The 20,526-nt window shown below is 42.8% G+C and overlaps 2 protein-coding genes across 2 annotated transcripts; both read left to right on the plus strand.

The window, feature by feature from the left end:
* The first annotated feature begins 619 nt into the window (after positions 1-619).
* Positions 620-12,326, plus strand: smc1b (structural maintenance of chromosomes 1B). Its single transcript, XM_062461778.1, has 25 exons — positions 620-797; positions 966-1,154; positions 1,417-1,529; positions 1,740-1,943; positions 3,213-3,451; positions 3,587-3,845; positions 4,039-4,179; positions 4,318-4,400; positions 4,541-4,748; positions 4,840-5,025; positions 5,592-5,786; positions 6,185-6,331; positions 6,488-6,625; positions 6,820-6,936; positions 7,852-7,958; positions 8,140-8,281; positions 8,398-8,543; positions 8,834-8,987; positions 9,326-9,424; positions 9,719-9,866; positions 10,369-10,523; positions 10,635-10,786; positions 10,934-11,003; positions 11,201-11,311; positions 11,790-12,326. The coding sequence occupies exons 1-25, from the start codon at positions 689-691 to the stop codon at positions 11,877-11,879; spliced, it is 3,702 nt and encodes a 1,233-aa protein (XP_062317762.1). The 5' UTR covers positions 620-688; the 3' UTR covers positions 11,880-12,326.
* A 1,192-nt stretch (positions 12,327-13,518) lies between these two features.
* borcs5 (BLOC-1 related complex subunit 5) lies at positions 13,519-17,191 on the plus strand. The gene is made up of 4 exons (XM_062461779.1): positions 13,519-13,970; positions 14,266-14,409; positions 14,591-14,748; positions 14,969-17,191. The coding sequence occupies exons 1-4, from the start codon at positions 13,826-13,828 to the stop codon at positions 15,194-15,196; spliced, it is 675 nt and encodes a 224-aa protein (XP_062317763.1). The 5' UTR covers positions 13,519-13,825; the 3' UTR covers positions 15,197-17,191.
* The last annotated feature ends 3,335 nt before the right edge of the window (positions 17,192-20,526 follow it).

The raw sequence follows: 20,526 nt of genomic DNA on the forward strand, positions 1-20,526 counted from the left end.
GGACATTGGACTATAATGCCATAGAACTTCTCTGAACTCAAGGCAAGTTGAATGCCAATCAAATTAGTGAGTAATCTTATATTTAAGGGCAGGTTTACCCCGACAGCCTATAGCCTATCAAGCTCTGTTGAGATAGATTTATTAATTGAGATTGCTTGTCAATATTTGACTATGTTCAATGGGTCTCAGGAAACTATGTTTTGGTGCACGGTTCCTGAGTCATTTCATTGGCATCATACTTTAACTAGGCACATACGCGTCATATACTACTGTAAAAGCCATGTTGACATTAATCTGTCTGAATGTTGCACATGATTGATTTGCTGGTATTTTCCCTACGGGCCTCTGCGGGAGGCAGCTCAATTGAAATACTGGTATGACAGTTTTATCACCGTGTATAACTTCAGCGAGCATGTACCGGGTTAGTTAAGTTGTGTTTGTTGTGACCGGTCCAAGTAAAGATTTTAAAAGGTCCTCTACTCAGCAAAATGTGATTTTGAAATGTGAACGTAGTACCTGTGTTAGATGGTCTTGTACCATCCGCAAGGGGGTGCTGTTGCATCCCTACTTCCACGAATCTGGGTTGAGCGCAGATTGCAGACACTCCCTTTCCCGCTCAAATATTCTGAACACGAACTGTTCAAAACTGGCATGTGAACCTAGATTGAATTTTGTTGTTGTTGAAAAAATGGGCTACCTAAAACAGCTGGATGTGGAGAACTTCAAGTCATGGCGAGGGAAGCAAGTAGTTGGTCCTTTCAAGAAGTTTAACTGTATTATTGGCACCAACGGATCTGGTAAGTTTATTTTACAGTAGCTAACGTTAGCTCCTGTGTAATGTCACCGCACAACATTAATTAGCACTAGCAGACAACAAACCCAAGGCCGCTGAAGTTTTAATAGCTAGCTAAATAGGTATCCCATAGCTAGCCATATTTTTTATTTGCCAATAACGTTTTTGTCAGGTAAGTCTAACGTGATGGATGCGCTGAGTTTTGTGATGGGTGAGAGAGCCGCAACTCTCAGGGTGAAGCACACCAAGGACCTCATCCACGGGGCACATGTTGGCAAACCAGTATCGGACACCGCCAGCGTGACCATGCGGTACTGCCACGATAACGGGGAGGAGATCAACTTTTGCCGGAGCATTTCAGGTGAGTTTTATTACCTAAATACTGTAGTTGGCATACTAACTAACTGAGTACGTGAGTATTCTTAAAGCAACACAAAACCTTTGGCTAGAATGTCAAACAATACCAGTAAGCGCCTGCTTACTAGGAGGAGCAGTAAACATTAAGTCGTCAAACATTGACGGCCATCCAATTTTAACATTTGCACATGGAAATCATCGTTACAACCATTGCCGCTACATTTCTGACATAACTAATGCATAGAACAAACTCTTGTCTTTCTAAGGGGATAACTCTGAGTACTGCATTAATGGCAAACATTTGACACTGGCCAAGTATTCACAGGAACTTGAGAAGATTGGCATTGTGACCAAAGCCAGAAACTGTTTGGTGTTCCAGGTAGGCCTACTGATAGCACTCAGGGGTCATTTGTATCTACATAAATCTAAAGTTATTTAAGGACCACTAATAGCACAACAAAATATGTGTGTATTTATTTACACACACATGTACAGTACCAGTCAAAAGTTTGGACACATTTTCCCATTCAATGTGTCCAAACTTTTGACTGGTACTGTATATATATTTAAAAAATATCTTATACCATAGGGTGCAGTGGAATCAATTGCAATGAAGAACCCCAAGGAGAGAACTAAGATGTTTGAACGCATCAGCCAGTCTTTGGAACTGGCAGGAGAGTACGATAAGAAGAAGGAAGCTTTGCTTAAGGCCAAGGAGGACACACAGTATCACTTCAACAAGAAAAGAACTGCTGCTGCAGAGAAGAAACAAGTCTTTCTGGAGAAAATAGAGGTAAGACTGCAAAACAAAATTGTTATGGTACAACTGCAAAGCATCAAACAATATGCATTGCAGTGTGTTCGTAACCATTCAGTTTTTCTCCTTCTAAATGTATACTGTAACACATATCCGTGTCGATGCTATTATAATAACGTAATCATTTATTTTGCCTCACTTACCACCTGCTTTTGACTGAATGAATTGTGTCACGCAGTTACCGTATTTTTCGGAAATAAAGCCGTGGCTTGTACCCTGATTTTACAGTTTTCTTGTGGTTGTACGGCTTATATTTCGAAGCAGCGTATAGCCCGGTTTTAGAACAAAAAAGTGGCTTCGTCCCAAGATCTCTTCAGACCGTGCAGCTAATTTAATGCTCAACACTTGAACGTGGGCTTATTACTTGAAAGAGGAATTATTTACTGTGTTGTCTCAGTTAATATCAGGGCTTGGAATTACAGTGACTTGCTAAAGTAGGCAAATGGCTAGTAGAACGTAACATTTCAAAATAATTTCAGTAAATCAAACAGCAGCAAGACCCAGTAAAATGTTATAAACAGCTAGCAAACTAACATTAGCTAGCATCACTAACGGCTAATTCAACTTTGGTAGGCTATCCTCATGATTTGCAAGCTAGCTAAACTTATACTATATCTAAAATTATTTTGTAGACATAACAATGGATTTTTCCACTAAATGAGTAACTTGCCTTTATTTCTGGACATACTATCCACAACCGAAGTGTGTTACACATCGCCTATACTCGTGCATTGCTTGGTATTGTAGCGACAATGCTCTTGGTACCCAGAATGCCCCGCGGCAAGCTGAAAAGCTACGAAGTTAAGGGAATTAGCTTAGTTAGATAAGCATTGTTAGGAGTTCTATTGTTGTGTTCGTTCTGTTTTGATATGTGTATTGGTCTGTAGTTTAGATAATTTGTGATTGTGAATGTTGTCTTGTTAGATCGCTATCCAAGCTGTCCAATGTGAAAGTGTTCCTGGGTAAATAAACAGTCGTGAGCATTATTCCTCTTCTTCAATTCCCAACGCTAGCCGGCGCTACAGTATCGTTATTCCTGTATCAAGTGCGGCCTATATTCCAGTGCAGCTTACACTCCGATTTACAAACACAAAGCTCCCATTCTGGTGGGATGCGGCTCATAGAACATTTTTATTTTCCGTAAAATACGGTACAGCTGCTCCTACAATAAGATATTACTATCACCACACACCACACTGGGTCCCATGGCATAGATCCAGCTCCCTCTCCTGTCAACACCCCCAGGCTCAGAAGTATCAAGACCTGGTGGACGACCTGAATGCCATCCGCCTGCAGCTCAGTCTGTGCCAGCTCTACCACAACAAGCAGGGCATCCGCTCCCAGACAGAGACTCTGAAAGAGATGCAGGGGGCCGCAGAGAAAGCCAAGAGCACACTGGAGAGGTGGGAGCAGGCGGTCAAGGCCCGGAAGAAAGAGCACGGCCGTCTCACCAGAGAGCTGCAACAGATCGAGAAACAGATCCGGTGATCAGAAATAGATCTCTCCCCACTTTTTGTAAAGCAAACATTTTTGGGTTGCCGTACGCAGAAATGTGTGTTGTCTTTAAATGCCAATTGATGAAAAATAAATGAAACAAATCTTACATTTGACACACCCAGTGCCCAGGAGCAGACTCTGTCCCTGCGGAGGCCTCAGTACATCAAGGCCAAGGTGAACACCTCCCACCACATGAAGAAGGCAGCAGAGGCTCGCGGGGCCTTGCAGAAGTGCCAGAGGCTGATGACCAAGAAAGAAGAAGAGCTGGCCGACTACCGCCAGGACCTGGACAAGTTGGAGAGGGCCTGGAGGAACTACGAGAGGAAGGTGCAGGAAGAGAGGTCCTCTTGTGGGGTCGACATCACCCTAGAGGACGAACAGGTGACAGACCAGGGAGAGTTTCGAGTTTCAGAATAAGTATTATTGGCTGACTGTTGTCAAATATGAATGCGTTAGAAACTTTAGAACCTGTTGAACTCTATAGCTAACCGCGTTTGTGACACACTTGATTACTATAGTACAAGTGATATTTGAAAGACCCGTGTGCATATTTCTGTGTCTAATCTTGCCACAGTTGGAGCGTTATAAGGAACTGAAGAAGCTAGCCATGAAGCAGGGGGCTATTCAGAATCAGCAGGCTGAGAAACTTCACTGGGAGGTGAATGCAGACCATGAGAAGATTGCCTTTGACCAGCGCAGGAAGAATGAAGTTGAGGTAGCTAATGTTTTCCCTTCAGGGGTTTGTTCTACGTTGTTACATCATTAAAGATGTCTAAAAGAATGAGGTTTGTAGTGGACATAGTGTGATTGCTGTTTGACTTTTTCATTGCTTGTGTTCTTTAAAACATTTTAGCGCTGTATTAAACAGTACCAGACGCAGTTCGATGACTACACACAAAGAGCAAATAAACTGGAGGAATATTCCAAATCCTGCAAGTACGCTGTTCCAAACTATCCCACAATCAGGATGTCTCCTTTCGAAATGTTACCGCAATAGCTATACGTTTCCTTTTGATGAGTCAATTTGCTCAAAACGTTCGAATCATCTATTAACTGAATGCGTGTTCCCGTCTCAGGACCTCCCTGGATGAGTTACATCAGCAGGAGGTGAACCTTAGCACGGAGCTACAGAGTGGAAGCCAGCGCAGTGAGCAGGTCAACCTGGAGCTGGGCCAGGTGCTGGAGGAGCTGAGGACAGCTAAGCTGGACAGCCAGGAGAGCCGCTGGCAGCAGCGGAGGAATGAGGTGCTGAAAGACCTCCGGAGAATCTACCCCGATACAATGGTGAGAAACTCAAGACACAGACACCTTAATGTCCACTGCAAGTTTCATACACAAGTTGAACTCACTTTGTGCACCCCCCCCCCCCCCCCAGTATGGGCGTCTGATGGACCTGTGCAGCCCCATCCATAAGAAATACCAGCTAGCCGTCACCAAGGTGTTTGGCCGCTACATGAATGCCATTGTGGTGTCCTCAGAGAAGGTGGCGAGGGACTGCATCCGCTACTTAAAGGAGGAGAGGGCCGAGCCGGAGACCTTCCTCCCTGTGGACTACCTCAACGTGAGCTAGAGATGCACACTCTTAGACATCAACCGGGTGGGACATCCATGTAGAATCGTTTTTATTGTTACATAAGTGCACCGGTCAATTGTAATATCCATTTGATTAGAAATATGGTGGTTAGAAACACAAAACATTTGATCACTTGCACAGTTTATTGTCCTTTGTGCAGGTTAAGGTGTAGAGTTGAACGTTTTAAACGTTTCCTAAAAGTGTAATAAATCCATAAAATCTTGGGTTGGGCTTTACCCGTCCATGGTCGGCATCTCTTTGGTATACAAAGAGGACCGTGGCAGCAGGTCACAGACAACAGGTCTAAGACTGAGAAAGAGTTTAAGAAAGATGTGGGACCAGCATCCACTACATGGGCCTGACGCCAAGAGTCATTGTTGCATTAAAGTTGTGTCCTCAGGACCAAAGTTATGTATTTATGTTTGAACTGAAGGTACTACGCTCTGTCTAACTCCAGTACAGTACTGTATAGAACCTATTATATTTTATTAACTACAGAATTTCACAGACAAAGATGTCTTTGACAATGGAACTCCCTCTGGGTCCTTGTCTAGGTGAGCCCTCTGAACGAGCGACTGCGGGACATGCGGGGGGCTAAGATGGTTGTGGATGTTGTGCAATGTGCCCCCTCATCCCCCATTGCCCCCCAGCTGAGGAAGGTATTGCAGTTTGTCTGTGGTAATGCCTTGGTCTGTGACACCATCAAAGAGGCAAGAAATGTGGCCTTCGACGGGCCTGAGCGACTAAAGGTGAGTCTTGTCTCTGCTGGGGATGGACATATTAAAACGTTTCTCTGTTCAAACATTTGAAATCCCCACCCTCCCCATACACAAAGTGACAGGTTGTTAGCTTCTGCTAAGGGGTCAGATGGCTGAGCGGTTTGTGAATAGGGCTAGTAATCAGAAGGTTGTTGGTTCGATTCCCGGCCGAGCCCACTGAAGTTGTGTCCTTGGGCAAGGCACTTAGTGCCTGTGTTTTGTCAAAGTGTCGATGGATGTTTTCATGCGTCCATAAAACAGACTCAAAACTTAGTTGAGTTGGTTGGTTAGTTTGCAGCATGCTTCAAACAATGACTCTCAAAAACGTGTTCTGTGGTCAGTCAATATCAATAACATTACCATATGGACATGTTGTGTTTTCTTCATAGACTGTGGCTCTGGATGGGACCATGTTCGCTAAGTCTGGAGTCATCTCTGGAGGCTCCAGCGAACTGCGAAACAAAGCCCGACACTGGGACGAGAAGCACATGAACCAGCTGAAGGAACGCAAGGAGCAGCTGATGGCAGAGCTACGCGTAAGTCTGCATGCTGAGCCACACGACTTCATTCACTCTCTTAACCTCAGGAAGATCACTTGAGAAAAGAGGATTCCTCACAGAAACAGAAAGTTACCCCTCGTGAACGCTCAATGAACTTCCAGCAAACACTCACCCGTGTTATGTATGTAACAGGGGCTGGTGAAACTGAGACGGAAGGATACGGAGCTGAAGCAGATCCAGGTGCAGGCCCACGGCATCCAGACCCGCCTCAAATACTCCCACACAGACCTGGACACTCTCCGCAAGAAGACCATCCCCACCTGCCAAGCTGTGAGCACACTCTATTCTGTTTACCTTTTTTTAAGAAACAGGGTTATTGTGAGCTGGCTGTTAAACAATTTAATGCTTAGAGGACACCTGTGGTACACCCAGTTACAATTCTCATACAGCACACAGTAATGACCACAGTTGTTACTGGAAGAGAGGTATCCAGCTCTTCAGAGGTGTGCTGTATCTGAGTGCAGGAGATCTCAAGGCTGGAAAGCGAGCTGGTCAACCTTGAGTCCCAGATCCACAAGCTGCAGGAGAGTGTGGAGGTGAAGGAGGCCAACATCAAGAAGTTCAAATGCAAAATTGATCAGGTATTGACAATAATCCTGACCTGTTTGTTATCGAGTAAAGAAGTGAACTTCCAATTACTATGCCGTGACCTGAGGCAGTAGAATGCTACTTATTAGAGGGTGGCGTTTATTCGAGGGCGGCGTTTAATTAGTAAGGGTGATCTCGTGAATTGTAGCTGCAGTGCAGCCATAGACAACTTTGTTGCTAGCATTGTGACAAATGAATCATGCTGCTAAAAACGCAGGTTTCATTTACTACCGCTGACCTCCTTGTCTATTTTTTGTTTGTCTATGAGTGCGGCAACTCCCTTTCTCATTGGCTATCAATTAGGTGTGCGTTGGTAGTACAACTGTCTCAAATACAGGTGTTCTACATTGTGTAAAATCTGAAGCAGCATGCCTAAATGTTCATACATGTTAGCTTTCAAACAGAAAGTTATGTACATGTGTAATAAATACTGGGGTTGAATTTAACCAATTAAATAACCGTTTTCAGATTTTTTTGGTGCAGCGTTTATTCGAGGGCGGCGTTTATTACACAACGTTCATTTTTGGTGTGGCGTTTATTCGAGGGCGGCGTTTATTCGAGGGTGGCGTTTATTCGAGGGCGGCGTTTATTCGAAGAAATACGGTATATAACATTTTTTATAACAACTAGTTACTTCAACGTTGGTCAGTTTTAAAAAAACAAATTGTGTTATTTTGTCCACCATATCAATATTGAGTCAAAACCAAAGATTTGAAAGTATATTGCAGTTGTTTTGAGTATTCCATCCATTCATAAATCATACATATTTGTATTGTAAGAGTTGGTTACTGGCAGACATATTCTGAACACCCCTGAGTCCTCTAGTTTTTTCATTTCAAACTCTGTGACTACCTGGAGCTAAGAGAGGCTGTGTGAAGCAACACTCACAACACTGTTTCTGCATCCAGATGGAGGACTTGGTGTTCTCCAACTTCTGTGCTGAGATTGGCGTGGCCAATATCAGGGAGTACGAGCAGGAGAACCTTAAACAGCAGCAGGAAGTGGACAGGAAACGGTACAGGATCATGCACATTGATAAGACAAGCTTGCCCCTACGTGTCCCAGGATCTCCATTCATGTCTCGGCCCGTTTCACATCGTCTCAAAAGTCTTTGATTGGATCTGACTTGTAAACAAGGCCTGCTCTGCCGTTGATCTGTCCTTCCCTTTATCCGATGCGGCGTGGCGTGACTCCAGGCTGGAGTTTGACAGCCAGCGTGCGCGTCTGAGCGCCCAGCTGGAGTACGGACTGGAGCAGTCGGAGCAGCAGAGGGCAAAGCTGAGCAAGCTGGAGGAGACCATCGGCCGGGAGGACCAGAAAGTGGCAGAGCAGAAGCAGGTCAGAGCCTCCGTCGGTCTTCCTTCCTCACATACGCCTCTCTCTCTTTCTCTCTTTTGCTGTGTGAGGACCAACTCAATCTCTCAGTTCTTGCCTTCCTCTTGTTTCCGTCTCAGGAGGAAGAGTCCCTGCTGGTGCTGGTGGAGGAGTGCCAGAGTGTGATGCTGGAGCTGCAGAATAGTCTTCTAGAGAAGAAGACAGAGGTGGCTGACTCCAAGGCCCAGGTGGACCAGAACATGAAGGTCCTGCAGGAGAGCTCAAGGTAGCTGTGCCAGACAAGTCATTATCACATGAGAGATGTCTATGAGCCAGCGCACTCGTTATGCTGTACAGGTAGCAGCAGCTGAAAAGATCGCTGAACCAACTCACTGTATGTTGCTAGTAACAAAGCATTGCCTGCCTCTGCCCTCAGTGAGCCAATATGAACGACTTTGAACCTCTGATGAGTCTGATTGCTAATATCCATTCTTTCTTATATCTTACTCATACTGACGTTGCTCTTTCGTAAGTTCCCCCTCCAGCTGTGTCGTCTGTCTCCCCCCTCTTCCACAGGGAGCTGGTGAAGAGGCAGAGGGAGGTGATCTCGTCTGAAACGGCCCTGGAGCAGAAACGCCTGGGCAGGCACAACCTGCTCCTGGACTGTAAGATCCAGTCGCTGCCCATCACTTTGCTGTCTGGCAGAATGGACGACATCAGTGAGGTGCAGGTAGAACAGGCAGCGACTTGCAGGTTGAGAAAAGTAGTATTAGTATATTTGAAGTCTTGGAAAACTCAAAAGAAGTGTACATGAGGGTATTTTGTAGGATAAATGTGTTTTGTTTTTCTGGTTTGGCAAATGAAACAATGGCCTCTGCTGTGGTCGGTACTGTTGATATGCTTTGGAAACAGTTTTAGTAGTAGGGGAATGTAAAATATGAAAAAATTCATATTCAAATTCCTCAAGTTAATATGTAAATTGTCCAAATTTCTGCAAAGTTTGTAATTCATAGGCCACTCGAGGGTTAGGGTTACTGGCACTGTGGTTGATTGCTCTGGTCTGTGCAGCTGGACTCGGAGTCTGAGAGCACCGGCACCACAATGGACATCTACGAGAGGGAGAGTCTCATGGTCATCGACTACTCAGACCTGCAAACAAAACTGAAGGTACAGTCCCTACTCATCCATCCATAACATCCATGTCATTCAGGATCCCAGTACTAGTGGCTTGTCTGTACGTTTCATTTTATGTAGTCATTTAGCAGACGCTCTTATCCAGAGCGACTTACAGTAAGTACAGGGACATTCCCCCAAGGCAAGTAGGGTGAAGTGCCTTGCCCAAGGACACAAATTCATTTAGCACGGCCGGTAATCGAACTGACAACCGCCTGATTAATAGCCCGGTTCCCTAACCGCTCAGCCATCTGACTCCCATGCTGTACGTGTGTGCAGCATGTGCAGGCTGAGGAGGAGGTGGAGGCTCAGCTGGAGAGCCTGAGGGAGGCTGGATCGTCTGTAGAGGGGGTCCTGCAGCGCTCCACTGCCCCAAACCTCAAAGCCTTAGAAAAGATGAGGGAGGTAAAGGACAAGTTCCAGAGTGTGGCGGAAGGTACGAGGACAGAGACATGCTGGTGATGTGCCGCTCATCTTACCACCTGTACAGGTTCACCCACAACCATCACCAACTGTGAGAGAAAAATGTCATTCACTAACTCGTCCCTGACCCAATAATAGCAGGGGGGGAAAGTTAGCACTAGCATTTGCCGCTAACAGGTGCCACAGTTTAAGATGGAACTACTGTTAGATGACTACAATAAGCTCCTGCTAATGTAAGACCTTTGTCGTTGGTGTAGGATTAATAGACAAACGCCTCTTATTGCCCAGGGTGTATGTGGACATGGTTAACATTAAACATTTTCAATAAATATCTTTCTTTCTGCCCGCTACCCAAATGTTCTTTACTAGGGGGATTTTGGATCCTAAACTTTACCCGACCGAATTACTGCGGGGTTCCTCGACTAATGAAGTGGTTACCAACACTTAAAACAAGGAATGTAATTGTATTTGTAGGTCAGATCTTATTTTTTCCAAATCTCTTTTGTCTGTTTCAGCCTTTGACGCCAGCACCAGAGCAGCCAGGCAGTGTAGCCAGGAGTTTGAGCAGGTCAAAGCCAAGCGCTTCCACCTCTTCAGTCAGTGTTTCGAACATGTGTCCATAGTCATCGATCAGATCTACAAGCAACTATGCAGGAACACCAGTGCTCAGGTCAGGGTTTGGCTTGGATTAAAACACACTCGGATGTGCTATAGTGTTATGGCTTAACCAATGTGTTGGCTCAGTGTGTGATCCCCCATGTTGTTGTGCTGTCCGCTCCAGGCCATTCTGGGTGCAGAGAACCCAGACGAGCCCTACCTGGGGGGCATCAGCTACAACTGTGTGGCTCCAGGGAAGCGCTTCATGGCTATGGACAACCTCTCTGGAGGGGAGAAGGTCATAGCTGCCTTGGCACTTGTATTTGCCATCCACAGGTAATGCGAGTCTGAGTCAAGCTGAAAACAGTATCATGTACTTAATTTGGATATTTAGTTACTACAGAACATGCTTTAGAGAGAAGCATTGGTCTGCCATGTCCAGTATATGTTGGTTTTACCCTCATTTGTGCTGTTTTATCTCAGCTTTCGTCCTGCTCCCTTCTTTGTCCTGGATGAGGTGGATGCTGCCTTGGACAACACAAACATTGGCAAGGTACAGGACCTTCTGTCACCCAAGCCATTCTGATCAGCGCAGATGACCAGGCACGGCTATGATTTGGATCAATCTCATTTTGATTATGGATCAAAAAGGATTATTATTATTATCCTTCATATATAATATGCAACCGGATTGATTGATGACTTAGGCTGGCCGCACATGTTGCATATGTTGTGTGTGTGACGGAGCAGGTGACCAGCTTCATCAGAGAGCAGTCCAGAGCCAGACTCCAGATCATCGTCATCTCCCTGAAGGAGGAGTTCTACTCCAGGGCTGACGCTCTGCTGGGGGTCTACCCAGAGGTACCTCGACGCTCTCCCTGTGTAGCACATGAACACACTCTTACATCTTTTGGGGTAAATGTGAAAAATGTGAAAAATTACATCCCTTCACGTGATTGAGTACACACTCAATCTGATTTCAAAAGTAGGGCCGAGGCAGGGACCGCCTGTCGATGAGATGCTGTAGCCATCGTCTTATTTGTCACGCTAATGCTTGACATCATTAACTAGGCCAGAGGCCTAGAGTTTTGGCTATGCACCCAATACCTATGCTTTCAAACAACAATTTAAAGTAGGAATTATTTGATTTCAAATAAGACATTGATACACCATGAATTCAATACGAGGTCAGACTCTTTATATTCAGTAGCTTTTCTAAAACCTACCTTCTCCCTTCCTTTTGTAATACCAATTAAAGGTGAGAATGGAAATATGTACTACATTCTCCTCTGTTATCATGGCCATTGTTTCTAGTTTTACCTTTATTCCTTCACCCCAGTTCAACGAGTGCATGTTCAGCCGCATGCTGACTCTGGACCTGAGTCCCTACCCCCTGAACGAAGACGGCTCCAAAGAGGAGTGTGATTGAAGTGCTTAATGTCGTGTTTACATCGACTCAATGATTGTTCTGTTTAAGAGTTCTGTTTCTGTCAATATACCGCCTGTGGTTTGGTACTATAAGTGCTCTCAGTGCTTTGAGTATTTTGTACTTTGGTTCTCTAATGCCTCGGCTGTCAGTGCTGATGGATGGTTGATTGGATTTATCTTTTTCTGATCTCATTGTTACTACAGTTTTTTTTTTTAAGTAATTTTCCTCTAAAAATTGTTTTTGTGTTTTGTTTAACAAGAAGAGAGGCAAAAAAAATAAATCTGTTACTTAAATAGGATATTTTCCATGAGTCATAAATACTGTTTCTGCTTGTATATTCACTCACTCTGATGTTCTACATCAGATTAAGGCATCACTAGCTGTGCCAAAAAAACATTCTCACTACAGTAAATTGTGATTAATGTGCTGTCACCCCAAAGACCTGGGATAAAGAAATGATGTTATGTTCATAACCAGAAAATGTTCAGTTCCAAGTTTTTTTGCAGCTTGGTTAAATAAGTAAGCTTTCAGTTTTGGATCAGTTCCTGTACACTTACAGTAACAACAGTTAATGGCATTCACCCTGCCAAAAGTGTGTATATTGGCACACAACCAGGATATAAGTGACATAGTACCAACCATTGTGACCATGTAGAAACTAGAGGAGGTTTTAGGACTGGACACACGGGAGTGAGACCCTGGAGGAATGCTGTTCCCCTTCTCCAGTCCCATGGGAAGGTAGCAGAGGCTGTATTTGGTGGGTATTGCTGCTGGTTAAAGACAGTGATGCAGCTTCCATTTACCAGAATGAAACAAGAAATAGGAGATGTCACCCAGGCCATTATCTCAAACGATTGCACTGAGGACCTCTATGTTAAGGAAGTTATAAGAAATTCTTGCATCGGATTTTGTGTTGTGTTGAATGATGGGGCTTGAGTAAAACTGGGGTACATAGCAGCATGAGTGGTTAGGTGTGCCACTTGGTGGCAGTATGTTAGGTCCTGGATGGAGATCTTTGTGTTATGGATCAAGCCATCTTGACTGGTGAGTTTTGCTGGTACAGCCAGCTGGCCATAAGGCTTGGGGCATTATGGTCCATAAATGTAAAACATTGCCGTTAAAAATAGAGTTTGATATCTAGGTGTGGAAATCACCTGATCAACAACTCAAATTCTGTCAAATTCTTCCAGGCTGAAAAGACAAACAAAATCTTTCGAAGTATTGCATTAACGAGACCCAAAATATTCAGTTTAATTAACTTCCATAAATTTTCCATAAAAACACAGGGATGTATATAACTTAAAATAATACATCTGTATTCCTATAATGGTACGTATTGTATTGTGTTGTCATTATAACGTACAAGAGTAAAAAATATATCCTGAAAATATGTTTTTATTGTAAATGTACCCATGATGTGAGGAGCACGGACCTCTAAATCTGATTGGTTGCTTTAATGAGTGACCTTTATATTGTTGGTCTTTTAATATATTTTAAAATGATTATTAATTGATATTTATTAAAAGTTCTAGATGTGACTGTAATAAAAAAAATACAATCTGTCAACCAAGGACAAGCCCCCAAAATTGATTCACCAATCAAACACGTCTACATAAACATGAAGCATGTGACTGCAATATTTACGGAAGTAACAAGCCGTCGTGGGGAAGGAAGTGGAGGGGAATAAAAGCCAATGTTCCCGAACTATCCTTTTAGTTATAATAACTGTAACGTTAGCTAAATGTCGCATGGAATGTAGCTAAACATAATGCAGTATGTATGAACAGAATTATTAACATAAATAGGTAGCTAGAGTGTGTACACTGTTATTTGTGTATCATTATCTAGCCATAGCAGCCCCGGCACATCAGTCATAACTTTCAAACCAAACAAAACGTGTCGCAATGTATTTGCACAGGGAATAATTGCAATATCTAGGTACTTGCATGCGAATATTTGCAGAGAGAGAGATCAAGACAATTCCACTGTTTACGTTTGGCAAGCTAGCTCGTTTGCTAGCTAGCACATCAAAAATGGGGGCCGAACAAAGTGGAGATTCAGAGCACAAGCACTCTGACTACAGTTCTTCAGGTAATGATTCATACCGTAATTATACAGTAACAGTTAATGTGACAATTATTCATATCGTTCATTTCTAGCTCTACTAGTATAGATTGTGGTCTCGTGTGAGGATGTGTTGCAAGCTACTCTGCTGGAATTGGTTGGGGACTTTGCACTTTTTTTACTTAATAACTATGTTGCTTTGATTATGAGAATTAGTTCATAGATTTCAGGAGCAAACTTAAAGATTATAGTTTTAGGGTGGTAATAATTCAGTCAAAAATAATTAACCTTAAGGTGTAACTTTCATGATGATCTCTTACAGTGGTGCCTTCCCCAGCGAAACAGAGGGCGAAAATGGACGACATTGTGGTGGTTACTCAGGGGACCCAGTCATTGCGTAATATCCATAATGATCCAGATGTTATCAAGCTTCAAGAGATCCCTACATTTCAGCCACTGTTGAAAGGTGACCTCTGACCCCCCTTCTCCACAGTGCCGTTACAAATGTTATTTTTATTTTAATCCACCTCCATTGAGATGTCTATTCACCACAGATGATGACTTCTTGGACTCTTCTAGTTACTCATATTGTGTAGGCTATAACATGGTTTACTGTACGCTTTGAACATGTCTCTTCTGTCCTGTAGGGGTCCTAAGTGGCCAGACATCCCCCAGCAGTGTGTGTCTGGAGAAGCTGGACTCGGCTCAGGTGCTACAGCTTTGTGTCCGCTACCAGGACCACCTGCACCAGTGTGCTGAGGCTGTAGCCTTTGACCAAAATGCCCTGGTGAAAAGGATTAAAGAGGTAGACCAACAGTCAAGTCACTACCCACCTGAGAGGGTGGTCAGTGATGCCTGTGCAGTCAATAGTGGTCACGGATCAACAGATACAGTATTTTACACTTTGTTGTCTCGACACAGATGCTGGCAAACAACACACTTACCTATGGTCTGTTTCCGGTCAAACATTTTGCTTCTTCTTTGTTATTGTGCCCCCTCCCCCCCCCCCCCCCCCCCTTATCTAGATGGATCTGTCGGTGGAGACACTGTTCAGCATCATGCAGGAGCGCCAGAAGCGCTATGCCAAGTATGCCGAGCAGATTCAGAAGGTCAACGAGATGTCCATGATCCTGAGGCGCATCCAGATGGGCATCGACCAGACAGTGCCGCTCATGGAGCGGCTCAACAACATGTTGCCTGAGAGTGAGCGGTTGGAGCCCTTCAGCATGAGGCCTGACGGGGAGGCCAAGTAGCCGGCAGTGGAGACACAGACTCTGTCACTAACCCCCCCCCTTCTCGTTACCCTGTGGGATCTTGGGATACAGGTCTACTGAAGTTTACACTGCGATGTTCTAGGAACCTCATTGGATCACCCGTATTGAATATCTAAAGACTAGTGGTGGTGTGTTATTTATGTCTGCTTAAGGCACATTTTGGTTAAAATATCTCCCTCAAAGTGTGAAATTCACTTGGGACATTGTTTAAGTTATCGTCATGTTTCAAGTCTGGTGTGTCCAAAAAATCTTGGGTTGTATGGTGTCTTGTACACGTGTGAAGCACTGAAGAATTCATTGTTTCAGGTCAGAAAACTCAACTTGCTATATAGTTAAGTGTATCTTTCTTGCAATTCATACAGATTATTTTTTTGACAGACTAACATCATAAGCCGTGACTTTACTGGACATGTATTGCATTTAAAAGAAGCCATGCAGCCAACATCTATTTTACATATGTGGCATGTTTAGCTATAGCATTGAATGTTATGGACATGAACCTGGCCTTGCTTTAATGTATCAGTTTCTTGATGTAATGTGACTAACATGCACATGTTTAGTGTGGGACTGAATGCATTTCAGTGACATTTTGAATTGCCTTTTGGAAAATGCTTTTGACTAAAGACCTGAAAGTTGGTTAGAGACAACCTGAACATGTGTGTTTTCACCTTTAAGTGAAAACACACATAGTATAGGCATACCTGCAAAAAACGGATCCAGTCGGGTTGCTGCTAAGGAATTGTGCTTGCAGCACAAATGTTTCATTGTAGTTATTTCTAGTTCTGATTGTCATCTTTTGAAATGAAACACTCCACCATTGGTACAGCCTATGAGATTCCTTTCATGTATAAATTGAATAGAGTGATACAATTGCCCACCATTATTGAGGAGTTTTGTTGGATGGGGGAAAAAACAGAAATGACAATGTGAATGGAATACAGATCAGTGAAGCCCAAGAACGTCACACCTTGTATTGAGTATAAATCAAATCAGTTTTCCTTTTGTATTCAGAAAAATGGGTCTATGGCTCAGTGTGTACGTGTGTGTGTGTGTGTGTTCACAACAGTGGGTAGGAGTGAAATTCTTATCCAAAGAATTCCAAGATACAGGCCAAATATTGTTTCTCTAAAACTTGGATAAGTACTTAACATACTGTAGAGAAAATATGCCTACACATCGTGCCTACAAGTCGTGTTGTGGTTGCATAGTAGGATTTTTGTTTGACATCTTTTTAATCTCAGTGTTTTTATTCATTGTGTATGAACGGTAATCCTGTTATTCCTTGAAACATTTCAAAAAACAAAAATGTCACTTTAAACACTAATAGATATCGTAGATAGTATTTATAGTTGGAAGACATTTAAGGCAACTTGTGGTGTTTTAGATCCACAGGAGCATTCTGTATTTTAGGCAGCTAATCCCCTTGTGTGTTGTGACATGAAGCATTTGTGAGTTATTAGTTATGTAGATTCGCTTGTGCCGTCAATTATTGCAATTATTACAAATTAGACTTGATTGTAACAGTGAACCATATCAAAAATGTGCATGTGGATTTGTCTACCAGGAATTATTATCTGAGATGTTGAAATCATTGAATACGATACAAAAAGAATAATATCAGTACAACACCAATTGGAGTTTCATTACTGACCTCCATTCAGATAGAGTGCCAACCTATTACATTTCTATGCATAGTACAGTACAGTATACTGTTTCTTTGAAGCTGAAATTGAAAATACAAAACAAATGGGTGTTTTTGTGAGTGATTGCTCAAGTTGATTATGATGAGTGGATAGTTCATAATCATCCTCAAAAGAGAAAAAAAATGTAAGACTGTTGAATGAAATCCCAGATAAAAACCACTGAATAATTTTGCTTTTTTAGGTACTTAAATATGGCCTATTAAACGAAGGCAGCGTGCAGCGGGGCTTTGACTGGCCAATATCTTTTTTCAATAAACTAGAGTTGACTTTTCATCTCCAGAGAGTTTTCTTGGTGTTAAGACATGTTCTTCTCAACGCGCGCTCAGGGCGAGTGTTGTATCATCCAAGGTAGTGTGTCGGGGAGTTGCGCTACAGTGTCCTCTGAATGATTGAAGAGTGCTGTTTGAACCTTGGCTCATTTTAAATGGCAAACACTGAGGGACCAACGCATGTATACCACCAAGCTCCCCCACAAGCGATGTTGTTATTCAGTCATTAATCTATAATTCATATCTACTTGATATAAATATGACATGAGCATACCATAGGGGAATACATGTGTCTGTCTACACTGCTTGTGTCGAAGACACATTTTAATTTCAAATAGGAAGAGAGACTGCTTACTAGTAGTTTTAAAAAAATCAAATGGAATAGTAGTATTTAATGTCTACTTGAGCAAGGCTTTAATGTTTGGTTTGAATATGTGAGAGAACATCTGTACAGTTACAGAGAATAGTGATCTAGTGCCCCCCAAAGTAGAGAAAATGAATCCAAATCCATTAAGAAGCTGGGTGCACTGGAAAGGGGGAGGAACAGAAAGGGAGGGAGAGACAGGGAGGGAGAAGAAAGGGAGAACAGAGAACACCAGAGTAACACCTAGCCTCAGCTTGTAAAACAACATTATGATGAGTGGTTTGGGCGCTTACATGCAACAATAAGTACAATTACATTCTGTAAATTGTACTTATTTCTTTTATTTTCTCTATCTCAGTATCTTTGTCCAATGTTTGTCAACTGTTGAGGAGACCTGGCCAATGTCCTTGTGAGAACAGATGTCTTGATTAATGGTCTGTTGGTGTCCTCTGCTTCTTTCTTTGATCTGAAGTCTTGAATGTGATTAAGGATCATCTCCCTGCAGAACAATGCTAAGCTCTCAGGAGAAGTGCCAGAAGCCATTCACATAGCTCAACTTATTTCCAGAATCAATTTTGGAAATAAGACGGCCAGTTTTGAGATGGTGCGGAGAAAGACTGGGGGTGTCACTGGTTTATGAGTACTGAACTTAATTTTTGTAAAAAAATCAATAACAATCCACCTAATTTATGTTTATAATACAGCAAAAAGTTTCTGCTGGATCTTCAATGCATATGCAAACAGCTGTTCTACTGGATATATTTAATATAATAAAGACTGAGTGCTCAGATAACAAATCTGTAATCTATAAAAACCGAGCACAGGTACCCTCAAAAGATTTCCACAAGGGTTACATTTAGGAGTGGCTGCATTGAAAAAGGCAAGTGAATGGGGCTGCCAACTAATGTATTGACACCTGCACTGTCCTTTGTGAGCAAGCCTCTCACTAGCCCTTCTTGGCAGTCAATACTTTGATCCTAATTAGCTCTCCTCCAAATGCCCACTGTGTAGGGCTGTGATACTGCTCATTTCCATCAGAGAACACTGGACATACTCTCCACACGTGCATGTGAATACAGTATATTCAGTTTACCATACCGTACACATGTGACACTGAATCTTCCGTTTCAATACTGTTTGGGTGCATCCCACAAGAAGAGGTTCCAGTCTCGATTTTCCATCATCTCCTCTCACCTAGATACTTGCTAAGATCTCAGAGTGAACATAGGCTTGAGGTCAGTCTATATTCGCTGAGTTGGTTCTGACTACTACCAAGTAACAATGACCTTCAAGTTAATTCTGAGGCTTAATCAAGTTTAATACAAGCTTGCTGGCAAGAGCAGGGTTTCAAAATTGTATAAGGCTCACAGTCCTTATAGTATGAAACGAGCCAGAGGTCAACAAAACATTACATAATTCTGATCAAACATCTGTAGCATTTACTTAAAACAAAGCATCAAACAAGGTTATAATCATTGTATACCCATTTATCTTTTTGCCATGTCAAATAAGTGTAGGCTATTTGTAGAGTGAATCTAGTCATTCCTCAACAAAAGAGAGGAGTGAAGGAAATGAGTGCCCAAGAAGTGAAGACCGTTAGCACACACCCGCAAATTTTGTAGCAATATTATCTCATGCCAACCAGCATGCAGGGATATTTATCTCTTTCAACATAAAAGTATGTTGGTCCCAAATGTATTCTTTGCAATTTTCATGTGCTTAAATGTATTTTTGGAGATATTTTCGTTTTTGGGTAGGCCTTAGAACAAATTGGGTAGGCCTGTGCCTACCCAGGCCTACCCGTGGCTACGCCCCTGACATGAGTATTCTTGACTCCGTTCATGCATATTCAAATATATGGAGAAAGCAGCTGTAGCGAACAAGACAACAGTTAGAACACACCCAAGGTCACCACCTTTTGTATTGAACTTTTACACAAGCAGACATTTCTGTTCTCCATTTGTTTATGCCTCACAACCAAATATTGAAAATACTAAGTAAATAATGAATGCTTTTGATTTATTCATACTCTCATTTCCATGCAAATGTGACCTATGGGAGAGCGGTTTGTTCCTCTCAGCAAGATCAAACCAAAAGCTTTTTATGTTTTTCAGCCTCCTATTGCAATGAGAGCGCACATGCATTCATGGTTGCTTCTTAACAAAAAATCTACTACCTTACACTTCCTTTTGGCATTTTGAGTTTTGGTGACACTCTTTTGTGTAAATACCGAACTTTAAATGATGGCTGTTGTGTACTTTTTACCTAAAGCATACAATTACTGTGTTGAAAGTCTCTTCCCCTCTTTTCCTTACTGTGTTTTCTTTTTCTCACCTCTTTTCCACACAACATGTGCATGACAGATACATGCAACATGTGCTGAGAGGACAGAAGTTTATCTCCCCCAGCACTATCTTCCACTTCCCTCTATCAACCCCTCCCCCTCTCACCCTGCCCTCCCTACAATCCCTCTTTCCTCTCTCCCTTTCTTCCTCTCCTTCCCTCCACTCCCCTTCTCCTTTCCTCTCTCCGCTTCTCACTTCCTCCACTCACAGAACGTTTGACTGAAACAATCACACCTGTATCTGTCACTACTGCCACTGCAGGAAGTCCTACATCGTTTCTATTTTATTTGATAAACTTCAAAGAGAGCACATAAACTTACTGTAAGTCGCTCTGGATAAGAGCGTCTGCTAAATGACTAAATGTAAATAAAGCATTAATGTAGCCACGAGGGGGCTTATTGCTTACAATAAACATTCCTATTTCATTCAACAGGCGTGGTTCGCTATGTGAGAAGTATGTGTGTCACAGCTGTGTTTTCTATAGTTTCAGATTTGTTGTAGCCAGGTATGAACCTCATTTAGACCAGAACTCTTCTCCCTATCCTTTGTGTTTGAATGTGATACTCTCCATACTGGAGCCTATCTGCTGTTTAAAATATCGGGCAATTGCTTCTGAGCGAGAGGCTCT

Source organism: Osmerus eperlanus, chromosome 5, assembly GCF_963692335.1.
Source record: "Osmerus eperlanus chromosome 5, fOsmEpe2.1, whole genome shotgun sequence".
In the NCBI taxonomy this organism is placed as follows: Eukaryota; Metazoa; Chordata; class Actinopteri; order Osmeriformes; family Osmeridae; genus Osmerus; species Osmerus eperlanus.